The 13,828-nt window shown below is 35.9% G+C and overlaps 1 protein-coding gene across 1 annotated transcript; it reads left to right on the forward strand.

Annotated features, from left to right (window-relative positions):
* The first annotated feature begins 214 nt into the window (after positions 1 to 214).
* CALHM4 (calcium homeostasis modulator family member 4) lies at positions 215 to 13,343 on the forward strand. The gene is made up of 2 exons (XM_053709152.1): positions 215 to 1,253; positions 12,065 to 13,343. The coding sequence occupies exons 1-2, from the start codon at positions 693 to 695 to the stop codon at positions 12,476 to 12,478; spliced, it is 975 nt and encodes a 324-aa protein (XP_053565127.1). The 5' UTR covers positions 215 to 692; the 3' UTR covers positions 12,479 to 13,343.
* The last annotated feature ends 485 nt before the right edge of the window (positions 13,344 to 13,828 follow it).

Here is a 13,828-nt window from a genome sequence, read left to right on the forward strand (position 1 = left end):
TTTTGAGGAGTTAAATGCACAGTAAAAAATAAATATTTAAAATGAACTGATTTAAAAAAAAAAAAAAATAGAGCATATATGTTAAAATATTATGTCTACACCTCATAAATGAATGGTCAAAGAAATCCTATGGGATTGTGTGACGCTCTACCTATATCTTTTTTGGAACAGTAAAGGTAAATTTGGATGAATATGAACTCCATTATAAATAATGTTATAATAAATATTCCCCTGGAGTTTAGAACAGCTAGGTTCCAATTTAAAATGTGGTCATCACTATCAAAAATTTCTGATCAGATAAAAATGTGCTAGTTCTTTGTAACTAAAACAATTTGGTTAACTTCCTAGTTAATGTACTATAATTATATTTTAACTATTAGAACTAATTTTCTTACGAATTTTCAAAAAGTTACTCTGCAAATTTTTACAAGATATGTGAGATTGGACAGAAAAAAAATAACTGAGGTTTTACTCCCCTAAACAAAAGACGATACATTCTCTCACGTGGTTTCCATATACTGTGATCCCTGTGGCAAAAAAGTAAAGGAAATGGGCGTTCTGAAAATAAGGGAGGACTTGCAAAAAAATAGGCACACCCAGAAACTTAACTTATCTCCAGCGTACAACATCAGCAATATTTCAGGTTTGACAAAAAAGTGCTGTAGATAGAATCAGAAAAACTACTCTGCAAAATGAGTCTATCTACTTTGATTTCCTACCTAAAAAGCAGAGAATCAATCATTTTCAATGGATTGGTTGCCCTCTTGACTGTTGGTGGCCAGCAACTCTTCTCCTTTTTTGCGTTCAGTTGCCCCTGCAGTGACAGGAAAAATCTTAACTATGGACTTGCTTTCCTTGGTGTCCCTGCATTGATCCTGCTGATTGTGGGATTTGTGTTCAATGACAATACCTGGAGGCTGTTTACTGCATCCACCACCGATTACTCTCTTCAGGAGAGAAGCGCACAGAGCCTACTGATGAGGTATAAATTGATCTGTTTTGTACTTGGCAATATTTTAGGCAGAGCCCTGGTGGCCCCCATCACATGGCTAGCGGTCACACTGCTAAATGGTTCCTACTATGTTTGTGCAGCTAGTGAGTATGCAAGTGTGGAGCAGTTTGATTTCTTCAAAAAAATGTCCCCTGATGACCGGAGGAACCTTCTTGCTAAATTCCCATGTGTTCAACTTGTACCGGCAAATCTATCGACCATCAGAGAAGAAGTGCTGCTAGAACTCAAGTACCAGTCTCAGGTGAGTCTAGAACATTACGATGGCCAACAATGTCACAAGCCCCTGCTCTCAGTATGGATGCATGTAGGTTAGCTAGCGTCATAGCCAGGTGTGCTGGTGTGGTGTACAGGTAAAATCTAGTAGGTAAAAAACAAGTTGCACAGCTATTATATAAAAACAATACCTTTTTAAATTCAATATTCCACCAACTAACACTAGTTATGTACAGTGTGTGTGTGTATATATATATATATATATATACACACACACACACACACAAAATCACATATATATATATATATATACACACACACACACACATTATAGAGGTTTGTACCTTTTTAAAAACATTAATGTTAGTGGTCCAGGGGATTGAAAATTGGGGGTTTAGTGGTCCCTGAGGTCCGAAAGGTTGGCGACCCCTGTGTTAGAGCATGTATGTGTGTGTGTGTATATATATATATATATATATATATATATATATACACACACACACATTATAGTTCAGTCTGTTAAAGCATGTAATTTTAAGACTAGCGATGCTGCACTTCTATGTGTTTAACCCCCGCAAAGGGCGTTAAAAATTAGAAATATTGCTTAGGACCCACAGAGCACTACAGTTCCTAAGCGGTAACTCCCGCTGACCAAATCAGCAACGCTGGTCACACAACTCAGCTGTGTAAATAGCGCCGCTGACTTGATCAAAAGCAATTTCCACTTGAGACCTGTACTGCTTTGCGGGTCCTGAGCAGTATTTCTACTATGTGTTTAACTCTTTTGTGGTTAGTGCAGGGTATCATTACAAAGAATGCAGTACCAGTAGTTTGTGGTTAAGTGTTTTGACTTAAAAAAGTGCCCTCAATTCAATATGTGCATATTTGTTGAAGCAATTGGTGGTTGGTCTGCACTGCCGGGATTATACATTCATTCTGGTATTTTCTCCTTAGTAAGTCTATAAAGTTAAATTGAAGATTTGATGCATTCTCATTCACATAAAATGTATCTATTCTGTGGTATTTGTTAAAGGGACATTCATTTTAATGGCGCGACCGGGCACACTGTGACTAGACAGTGTTGCCGTATGCGCTGTGGAAAAACCAGACCCGCTCAGTAGAGCAAAGAGCGGCGTTCTGGTAAAAGGAGGGTTTTACATATAATTTATCTGAAATAAATGTTCCGGTAAGCTAATGTTATATAATTCTGCACTATGTGCAGAATTATATAACATTAGTATCTAAGTTTACTGCCCCTTTTAAAGGTATAGTCTAGTCAAAATTAAACGTTCGGGATTCAGATAGAGCATGCAATTTTAAGCATTTTTTTTTCTTTTTTAAATAGATACCAAGAGAACGATGAAAAATTTCAAATAGGAGTAAATTAGAAAGTTGCTTAAAATTGCATGCTCTATCTGAATCATGAAAGTTTAATTTGACTAGACTATGCCTTTAAATAATGAACTTGTTGTTTAGGAAACAAGCCTTTACGCAGAGTGAAGTATAGAAAGAGCACCAATCCTATGGACTGCAGTATAAATTATTTTAAACAGTACCTTAGCCTTGTAGCAAATAGAGGCAGAAGTGTAATCTTATAGGTGCTTTTTATATGTTTCTCAGCTCACTTCAACAGAGTATTTTATGTATAAATATTAGGACTTGATAAATAATGAGCTCCATGGCTACTAAAAAAAATAGTATTATGCCTGAAAACTTTACCTTCACATGCTCTCACTTGCCTAAGGTGATTCTTGCTGTCTTTCACAAAGACTTACCTCTTAGCATAAAACTACAGATCCTCAACTGAATGCTCAGAGAGTGCACCCAAGTGATTCTGTGACCAGCGCATTTAGTTTACAGCCTTCGTGGAGTTGGTAACTGGTAAGAAGAACTTTTGATGTGTGAATATATTTTACTACCCAATAGTTGCAAATATGGGGGAGCTGTTCTATGAATTCTCAGAATGTGGTGCGGAGATCACCCATTGGTTAGAGTGAAGTGGGTAAGCAGCAAGGCTGAGCATATGCTTGTAGCCCCTTAAAACAATATTTTCCTCTTCCATATGAGTGCTGAAAGTGTCATCAAACATAATGTCACCAGACTGACTAGCTGACTTATATTACTAAGGAGCTAATTTAAAGGGACACTGTACCCAAAAATTTTCTTTTGTGATTCAGATTGAGCATGAAATTTTAAGCAACTTTCTAATTTACTCCTATTATCAAATTTTCGTCATTCTCTTGGTATCATTATTTGAAATGCAAGAATGTAAGTTTAGATGCCGGCCCATTTTTGTGAACAACCTTGGTTGTCCTTGCTGATTGGTGGATTAATTCATCCACCAATAAAAAAGTGCTGTCCAGAGTGCTGAAACCAAAAAAGCTTATATGCCTTCTTTTTCAAATAATGATAGCAAGAGAATGAATAAAAATTGATAATAGGAGTAAATTAGAAAGTTGCTTAAAATTGCATGCTCTTTCTGAATTACAAAAGGAAAAATTTGGGTTCAGTGTCCCTTTGATTAACATAAGTAAATGTATTTATAAGAACGAGATTAGGATAATTTTAATAAACCTTTTTAAGAATAGAGGGTCTAAAAATTTGAGAATTCAAATAGCCAGAGGAAAGATAAAAGGGATAGGAAAGTAAAAATTAAACTTGCCTGATTCAGATAGAACATATCATTTTAAGACACATTTAAATTCACTTCTATTTTCGAATGTGCTTCATACTCTTGATATCCCTTGCTGAAAAGGAATACGCACATATCGAACAATAGTGGGAGCTAGCTGCTGATTGGTGCCTGCACACATTTTTCTCTTGTGATTCACTAACTATATAGGGTAGATTTATCAATGTGCGGGCAAACATGATCCGCTGTAGAGGATCATGTCCGCCGCACATCGATAAATGCCGACAGCATATGCTGTCAGCATTTATCATTGCACAAGCATTTCTAGTGAAATGCTTGTGCAATGCTGCCCCCTGCACATTCTTAGCCAATCGGCTGCTAGTAGGGGGTGTCAATCAACCCAATCGGGCTGATTGCTGTCTGCCGCCTCAGAGGTGGTGGACGAGTTAAGGGGCAGCAGTCTTATGACCGCTGCTTCTTAACTTACATTTCTGGCGAGTCGGAAAGTCAGGGGGTAGATAGCAGCATCCGCTGCTTGGTAAATCTACCCCTATGTGTTTAGCTAGCTGCCATTACTGTTGTTGTTCCTTCAGCAAAGGATAACAAGAGAATGAAACAAATTTGATAATAGAAGTAACTTGGAAACTTGTTTAAAATTGTATGTTCTATCCAAATAATGAAATAAAATTGTGGGGTTTTCTGTCCCTTTAAGACTATTCAATGCATGGTTCAAGCTCAGAAACATTTTGTAAAGAAGATCATATGTGTAGAGAAGAGCTCATTTAAACACATTTCACTTGTGTCTAAAAGAGACCAAGTATCTCACTGGTATCCATTCAAAAGAATGACAGCTCAAATTAGTTCAATAACAAAAGAGTGACATACATACTGTATCAAAAAATATTTCTAAGGGGGAATGACCATTTCAAAGGAGGGGATTTAGGGGTCATGAAGTCTTAACTGACCAGGGGGTAGGGCTAGATAGTCTTAAAGGGGTAAGCGATAAGATCAAGTAGCGTTAAAGGGATACTGAACCCACATTTTTATTCTTTCAGCTAGAGCATGCAATTTTAATCAACTTTCTAATTACTTCTATTATCAATTTTTCTTTGTTATTATTATTCTTCTTTATTTATAAAGCGCCAACAGATTCCGCAGCGCTGCCCATGGGTACAAGGATAACAGTACAGTGGAGAAACAATACGATAAGACACAAAATTTTACAGACCAATACAGGGGGAATTGAGGGCCCTGTTCCCGTGGGAACTTACAATCTAGATGGGTAGGAGGATTGGAAACAGGAGGTGGGGACTGCAGAGGTGAGAATGATATTAGTGAGGAGATAGAGGGCAACTGTTAGTTAAATGGTTAGTTTGTTAATAAGTCGGGTGATAAGCTTCCCTGAACAGAAAGGTCTTTAGGGAACGTTTAAAGGAGGAGAGGTTAGGGGCAAGTCTGACATCTCGAGGAAGTGCGTTCCAGAGGGTTGGTGCCGCACGAGAGAAGTCCTGTAGTCTAGAATGAGAGGATGCAAGAAGCAGGTCGTTGTTGGATCTTAGAGGACGGGCAGGAGTATATTTGTTGATGAGTGAGGACAGGTAGGGTGGGGCAGCATTGGTGAGGGCTTTGTAGGTCAGGGTGAGAATTTTGAATTTAACTCTGTTTGAATTTAACTCTTTGTTCTCTTGGTATCTTTATTTGAAAAAGCAGGAATGTAAGCTTACGACCCGGTCCATCCATGGTTGAGCACCTGGGTAGCGCTTACTGATTGGTGGCTAAATGTAGATCCCCAAAGCAGAACATGGTGTGATCTGAGATGGCATTGCAGAAAATGTAGCATGTCTACAGAAAGAAAGGACACATGCAGGATTTGTTAGCACTTTCGCTTTGCAGCACTGCTCCACATCAGGCTCTTCTTTTTAAACGCAGCTGTGCACTGGTTGCACTGTCAGTTTTCTTTAACACAGGGCAACCAGAGCAAAGTTATGTTTGAAGAGAGCAGTCAAATACAGAGCAGCACATTTATATATGACTGGCTTTCAGATTTTTTTAACCCAAGCCTTTCCTAGTCTGTAAACCTGTGACTCCTGAATGTAAGCTGTCCTTGTGAAAAATACACCCTTTTTACATTTTAAAAATGTAATTTCTCTTTTTCTCTGCTGCTAATTTGCAATTCCATTTCCAAGTGTTGCAATATAGTATACAACTACAAAATGCTTTCTTTTCCTGTTAACACATTGCATTTTAGTAGGTGCTTTAATGTAACTGCCTAACATAAAATTGAATTTCATTTCCAAATGGCCTGCAGAAAAAAATTCACTTAAAAAAAAAACAACTCATTGCAGAACGTGTAAAAAAGTTCTGCCTCTAGGATGTAGATGTATTTTGGCAAGGAGTTTACAGCCATTTTTCTAGTTGTGCTTGCAAGAGCTGCCTAAGAGGAGGTGGGCGAAGAGTACATAGCATATGTTTGGAGTGGCGAGATCAGAAGAGTTTCCTTTTTTTGTGCGTTTGTGTAGGGATTTAAACTTTGGTATTAAAGGGACATAAAACCCAGAAATTTTATTTCATGATTCAGATAGAGAATACAATTTAAAACAACTTTCCAATTTACTTCTATTATTTAATTTGCTTCCTTCTCTTGTTATCCTTTGCTGAAAGCTTTATCTAGCTAAGTTCTAGCTGTAAATTGGTAGCTGCATATATATATTGATTGTGATTGGCTCATCCATGAGTTCAGTTAGAAACTATTAGTGCATTGCTGCTCCTTCAACAAATGATACCAAGAGAATTAAACAAATTAGATAATAGAAGTAAATTAGAAAGTTGTTAAAAATTGTATTCTCTATCTGAATCTTAAAAGAACAAAAATTGGGTTTCATGTCTCTTTAATATACTTGGCTTCACTGGCGCACCATGGTCCCACAGCTGCTAGACTATATAAATATATCTACAAAACCCTTGCTTGTAAAAAATCTTTTTTGGTAGCTACTTCCTTTTCTTTTATGTGCTCTTTACTCTCTCATTTTAACACTTTTGTCAACTCATGAGCCATATATTTTTTTTTTTTAAATATCAGGAGCAGCAGCATTATGCACAGTAAGCTTACATTTTTAATATTAACACACTTTTAATTTTAGCAACTTTACTCACAATAATGCAGTCTAGTCTACACATTTTAGGTGAATGTGTAGTTTGGAAGAGGAAATAAAATACAGGGTCATCGATGTCTGTGAATATATATATATATATATATATATATATATATTATTTTTTTTAAATAATAAAAAAAAAAAATTTAAACTTTGATGCAGAAAACTATATAAAGGCATATGTGCTTTTTAGCTAAGCTCTGAACAAAATATGAAATGTAAAAGCTAGGCTATAACTGTAGAACAAAGCGTCACAATACTGGCACATTTCCCAGACAAGAATAAACGGTGAACAAGATTTCTCATGAGCTACAAACTTGAAATTCATTTTTTTTGTTTTCTGTTTTCATAACATGGTCGCAACTATTTAGTAAATATTATAAACAATCTGTTCCTTAAATATTGTGTACTGGTTAATGGTCATAATGCGTTTTTACAGAGACACCTTGAATTTAATTCAGTTTTGCACATATCTTTATGGTCATTAAAGGGCCATAATAACCACATGTTTAAACACTTGAAAGTGATGCAGCATAGCTGTAAAAAGCTGACTAGATTATATCACCTGAACATCTCTATGTAAAAAAGAAAGATATTTTACCTCAAAAGTTCCTCAGTAACCACATCCCATTGTAAAGGACTTCTAAGCAGTATATCAGTCCCGGGACAGCCGAAGGGTTGAAAGTGATGCAGCATAGCTGTAAAAAGCTGACTAGATAATATCACCTGAACATCTCTATGTAAAAAAAGAAAGATATTTTACCTCAAAAGTTCCTCAGTAACCACATCCCATTGTAAAGGACTTCTAAGCAGTATATCAGTATATATGTCCCGGGACAGCCGAAGGGTTGAGCCTCGTGCACTCATGTTATTTCCTATTCAGTGTAAGGAAGTTTAAAATGAAATCTCATGAGAGTTAAGTGAAATCTTATGAGATCACAGTAAAAGAGTTCATGACCTCAGCACTGCCGATGCTGATTGGCTGCTGTTTATTTCTTCATTTTTTTTTTACCTGCAGCTAAGCAGCCGCTGAGTATAACTTTTTACACATATCTTCCTTTTATACATAGAGATGCTCAGGGGATATTTTTTTGTCAGCTTTTTACAATTATACTGCATCAGTTTCAAGTGATTTAGCATATGAGTATTATGTCCCTTTAAATAAATGCCTTTAGTTGCATCTGTTTAGCACATAGTCCTCTGAATTCTAATTTATATACATTTAGAGAAGAGTTCATGTCACAAGAAGAGTGAGGTTATTGAATGGAGATCATATACTAGCTGCTTTGGTAATCAAAGAAATCTCTTCTTTTTTTATATCTTGTATAACGTAGTGTTTCCCAAATTAAATTGCTTATAAAACCCTTTTTGGGGCTTTGTATGTTCATTAAATCCAATGAATGCATCATCTTTGTGTTATCGGTTTAACTGAATACACAGATCTTCTCCAGAATAAGCCTCTCCTAGATACCTAAAATATGCCACACAGGATTATACACCTACAGTATTTATCTTGGTACATTCAATTCTGAAGGGGGAATCCCTTAAATGGACAATATACAATAAAATTGTTTTTCCCTTAACGAGACACTGAACCCAATTTTTTTTCTTTCATGATTCAGATAGACCACGCAATTTTAAGCAACTTTCTAATTTACTCCTATTATAAATTTTTCTTGATTCTCTTGCTATCTTTATTTGAAAAGCAAGAATGTAAGTTTAGAAGCCGGACCATTTTTGGTTCACAACCTGGGTTGTCCTTGCTGATTGGACAGCACCAATCGTACTGAACCAACAATTGGCTGGCTCCTTAGCTTAGATGCCTTTTTCAAATAAAGATAGCAAGAGAACAAAGAACAATTTATAATAGGAGTAAATTAGAAAGTTGCTTAAAATTGCATGCTCTATGTGAATCATGAAAGAAAAAAATTGGGTTTAGTATCCCTTTAATGTATTTCCAATTAATTTGTTTACCAGCTGCAGAGTATAAAATGTATGATATTTGCTTTTTTAAGGCTTATTTGTGTATATGAATTAGCTGATTTTGTGTTTTGAGGTCACAACCTAATAAAATGGGTTGTGCTTATAGGTATAATCAGATCTCATTACTTTATCACATTATGTACATATACCTGCTTCTTTATCTTATATCTGTCCAAAAACCAATCACCAATACTTGGAGAGAACAATGGAAAATTAACATTTTATTACCTTATCTCTTCTATACCCCACTGGGGGTGTAATTTCTTTTACTGGCTGTGATTAGACAGCTTGTCCTTAAGGCCAAAAACTTTCATGATAGGTGGGGATACCACAGGCTAAATCAACTATTTAAAATGCCAATATAAGGTTAATGGAAATACTTGTAAACAATTTAATACATTCCAGCAGGAAAAGTGGATCATTAGGAACAAATTAAAGGGGACATTTTTTTGAGTAAACTGTCCCTTTAATGCAGTCTGGTTTTGGAATCCCTAATCACACTAAATGGAATGTCAAGGTTAAAGGGATATACAACACTAAATATATATTTATAAGCGTAGTACTTAGGTTGTTCCCTGTCTAGTCATCGGTGCTGCCATGTTGAAATCTAGATTTCACTTTATTTATGTTTTCATATATGCTGCAACTCTGCTTCCAATGTCTGAAGTGAAACTTAAGTTCCAAAATGGTGTAACCGAGAATTAGAGGGATGTGCATGAATGTATTTAGTTGTTAATGTCCCTTTAAGGAAATGCCTACTGTAGAACTTTTTTTTTTTTAATTTGTAAATATGAGATACCTTTATATAATTTAGTGTATAGGATTCATGAATTGATCATTTTGATGGTGGGTTTCAATATTGCCGTAAACACTGCATTTGTGCTTGTTAATGCTAAGCGGAGTTACTCACTAATGGTGTATTTTTACATAACTGCAGTGGCTCCCAAAAAGAAAAGCATTGCAAATTAAAGGGATAGTCTAGTGAAATTTAAACTATTATGATTCAGAAAGAGCATTCAATTTTAAGCAACTTTCTAATTTACTCATTAGCAAATTGTCTTCGTTCTCTTGGTATCTTTAATTGAAAAAGCAAGAAGGTAAGCTTAAATGTAGCCACCAATCAGTGCTACCCGGGTGCTGAAACAAAAATGAGCTGGCTCCTAAGCTTACATTCTTTCAAATAAAGATACCAAGAGAACGAAGACATTTTGATAATATGAATAAATTAGAAAGGTGCTTAAAATTGCTGCGCTATCTGAATCATGAAACTTTAATTTTTACTAGACTATCACTTTAAGGAACTATCTGAGTCTGGAAAAGTTTACATTTGTGCATATTGCTCCTTGCTTCTGTTTCTTGTTAAATACAATGTCTGTTTGTTTGTCTTCTTAAATAATGGTTTGGATGTAATAGTTGATTGCATATATTATTACAATAATACTTCCTGTTTTGCCACTATGCAATATACCACTTCTCTCTGTTTTATCCTACCAATTTGCCGATCAGTTCTGCTGGGCACGGCGTTTTAAAAGTTGTGCAATATTTTTTTTTTGCTGTGTATGTACTTTTGTATGAATAAAATATGCTATATTTTTATATGTACAAGCTACCATGAATACGTGTTCAAATAAACCTTGTTACACGTGGACATGTTTTCATAAGCTTACATGTTAACAGAGTCTAACACCTACTTCCTAGGTTTACTGCTCTAGATTTACAGACAAATGGTGGATCACAATAATGTTAGGATGTTTTAGCTTTTAAAAGGCTATTCTGGTGAAACAAAACACATGCTGTCATTCATTAGACCCAGATGCATGTTGCTGCTGATTGAGTCATTGGCAGTGTTTGCTTAGGACAAACTGTTCTCTGTGGCTCCTGGGGTCTTAGACATATAGGGGTAGATTTATTAAAGGTTAGGCGAACTCTGTATGTGCTTTGCCTGTAACTGTGACCCAGCTCGCCTCCGGAGAAGCGCACATGTGCGCCTGAATTTCTAAAAAAAAAAATAGAGGTAATTTTGCACATTTAGTAAAAGGCGAGCTGGGGCGTAATAATGATAAATTTCACCTGTCGGAAAAATCATTTACTCCCTATTTATCACAGTACATCCCTATAAATACTTACGCCGCCATGTCTTGATTATGAAAAAAGCGTTTTTTAGGTATCTAGTTTGCGCATATTTATATTATATAATGTTTCTGTGATGTTTTTGCCATATGTTGCTAATTTAAGATCGCAAAAATCAATATATCGATATATAAAACTCTTGGTTTCCGTATGCGCCTGTGGAAGCGCAAATTTCTTACAATAACAGTCTCTTCTTGGCGCTGAGTTAAAAGAAGAAAGTACTGCATCACAAGATGTAAAAGCATGTATGATAATGGTGTTCGCCTCAGTCTTATGGTGAAATGTAGAACACGCAATTTAAGGAGAAATTTCAGTTCCCTATCGGCGCAAAGCAATAATAAATAAGAAACTGGTCGTATTTGTAAGTCGGCGGTGAAATTACACCTATTACTAATGTATATTGGTGCACTCGGGAGCACGCCCGTGCGCCTAGGCGAATGCAAGTGGAGTGCTCAGATTTGTGCAATTATAGGCGCAGACTGCTTTCATAAATATCGCAATTGGTGCATATGCGTTATTTTGCCCGCAATTACAGGCGAATTGGTTTGATAAATCTACCCCATGGTTGCAGCTTTGCTATTGCTATGCTAACAAGTGAGAAAATGTCATGTTTTTCCTCTAGAACAGCCATTTCACTGTGTTGTAAATTAAATAAGCATTGATAGACTCACTTTCCCATGTATCTCTGTAATGGTCTTCCCATGTTATCCAAACAAAAACTCTACAAATTCACAGATTACTTTAAATAATATTTTTATTTGAGACAACTATACATTTTCATGTGTTGGGTAACACAAAAGTATTTATATAGACACAGGTTTACTTCTTGACTGGTTAAAATCAAGACTTCTTGACTGGTTCAAATCTTCTATTTGTCTTTTTTTTGGGTGTTACTGCAATTATACCTCAGTTTAATTGTTTGTTGTTTTTTTTTTTTTATAGGTGGCTGGATGGCTGTTGGTAGCAGTTGTGACGGTTGCTATATTCATTATCCTTTGCGTAGCAAGATGTTGTAGTCCTCTCACCTACCTTCATCTCCGGTACTGGACAAACTATGTGAATAATGAGCAGAATCTCTTTGAGCAAACAGCAGACCAGCACTCCAAGATCTATGCTATGCAAAACATCAAGAAGTTCTTTGGATTTTTACCCGGGAGTAAGAATATTACTGAGATCCGCATTCCGTCTCGTTGGGACTGGAGAGCCATTTCTGGACTTGATCTTCTCAAGGTGGTCACTGATGAGCACTGTAACTACAGTCTTCTCCATACATGGGCAGAAGAGGATCCTACAGATGGGAAATATCTCCCTATTGATGTAGAGCCAACCTCTGAAACTGCACCAGTGACATCATAAATGAGCTCCCGAATTGCCATTTTTAGTTACTTTTCAAGTAATCCCATATCTATTAAAATGGGATAATATATAGTTTTATTGAATTAAAACAGACTAGATGTAATACATATATTTTTCATCCATAAATAACAAAACACTAAGCAAAATTTGTTGCCCAGTTTCTGGATAATGTTGTACACCGTGTAGTTTGTTGATAAGAGTATTTTCACTCAGAATGTTAAAGTAAATGTACGTGTTAATTGCTAAATAGTAAATCAACTGTTGGTTGTGGGGGGGGTTCATGTTTTGTTTTTCAAAATGTGGTCATTGACTGTTAGATTTGAAATAAGAGTAAAATCTTTGTAACATTTGCTTTATATTTTCAGGACAATGAAAATGTTGCTTTATATACTGAATATCCACACACAAAAGCCGTAGACACTACCAATTCCATACAAAATTTGCTTTTTTTCTTTAAAAAAAAAAGTTAGTTCTGTTTTTGTGAGGACGTTCATTTTGTATTCACCATGCTTCTAATGCCGATGTAGACTAAATGTACAATATGATAGTAGATATATAATGAAAAATTCCTTCTGATTCAATTTGCTGTCCATTTTGAATCTAACTTTTATGTTCCTTGATGAATACTTTTTATTTTTTGTATTATTTGGTTAGGAAATTCACAAGTACTTGCTTTGTTTCCAATTATCTTTATTTGAAGCCCTGCCTGCAAGTCACATAATTTGAAAGTCACTACTAAGGCCTGGGTTTTTGTGTTTTAACCCCTTTGCTACAGGAAATTTCAGAACAATATTTGGCGGAGGATTTTTAGCAGTTTTGCTATCACTCAGTTTAAAAATAAATAAAGCCTTTTGTTTTTGATTTACCTATGAAAACAATATATATTTTTAAAATTAGACAACCCAATGTATTGATCTAGGCCCATTTTGATGTATTTGATGCTAATGTTTGGCCGCCAAATACGATCATATAAAAAAAAACAAAAAAAAAACAACTTTTTTTTTGCAGACTTTGGGGTTCACATTGAAATGATTTACACACAACTACTGCAGTCATAAGACAAATGGTTGGAAATGATTCTCTGGGGTCCCCTTAGCAGACACTTGGCACCAACGATCATCGTTACAGAGAGTGACACAGACAGTGTCACTCTATGTAACAATTGGTGGTCAGGCTTCATATAGTTAGGAAGCACGATCAGCACTGCTTTACTATATTTAGGCAGATGCCTTCTTTCCCCAGCAGCAGTCTCTGCTGTTTAAACTGACAGTGGGTGCCACAACATGTGCCTCTGTGATGGACGTAGGTACTGCATCAACACAGTAGGCTGGGCGAAGTACTGTGGGGCGT

Source organism: Bombina bombina, chromosome 4, assembly GCF_027579735.1.
Source record: "Bombina bombina isolate aBomBom1 chromosome 4, aBomBom1.pri, whole genome shotgun sequence".
In the NCBI taxonomy this organism is placed as follows: Eukaryota; Metazoa; Chordata; class Amphibia; order Anura; family Bombinatoridae; genus Bombina; species Bombina bombina.

Bases quoted from the DNA above. Each gene is read 5' to 3' on its own strand.
- CALHM4 (XM_053709152.1), top strand. From the start codon at position 693: ATGAGTCTATCTACTTTGATTTCCTACCTAAAAAGCAGAGAATCAATC. The intron at 1,254-12,064 runs GTGAGTCTAGAA...TTTTTTTTATAG, and splicing joins AACTCAAGTACCAGTCTCAG to GTGGCTGGATGGCTGTTGGT.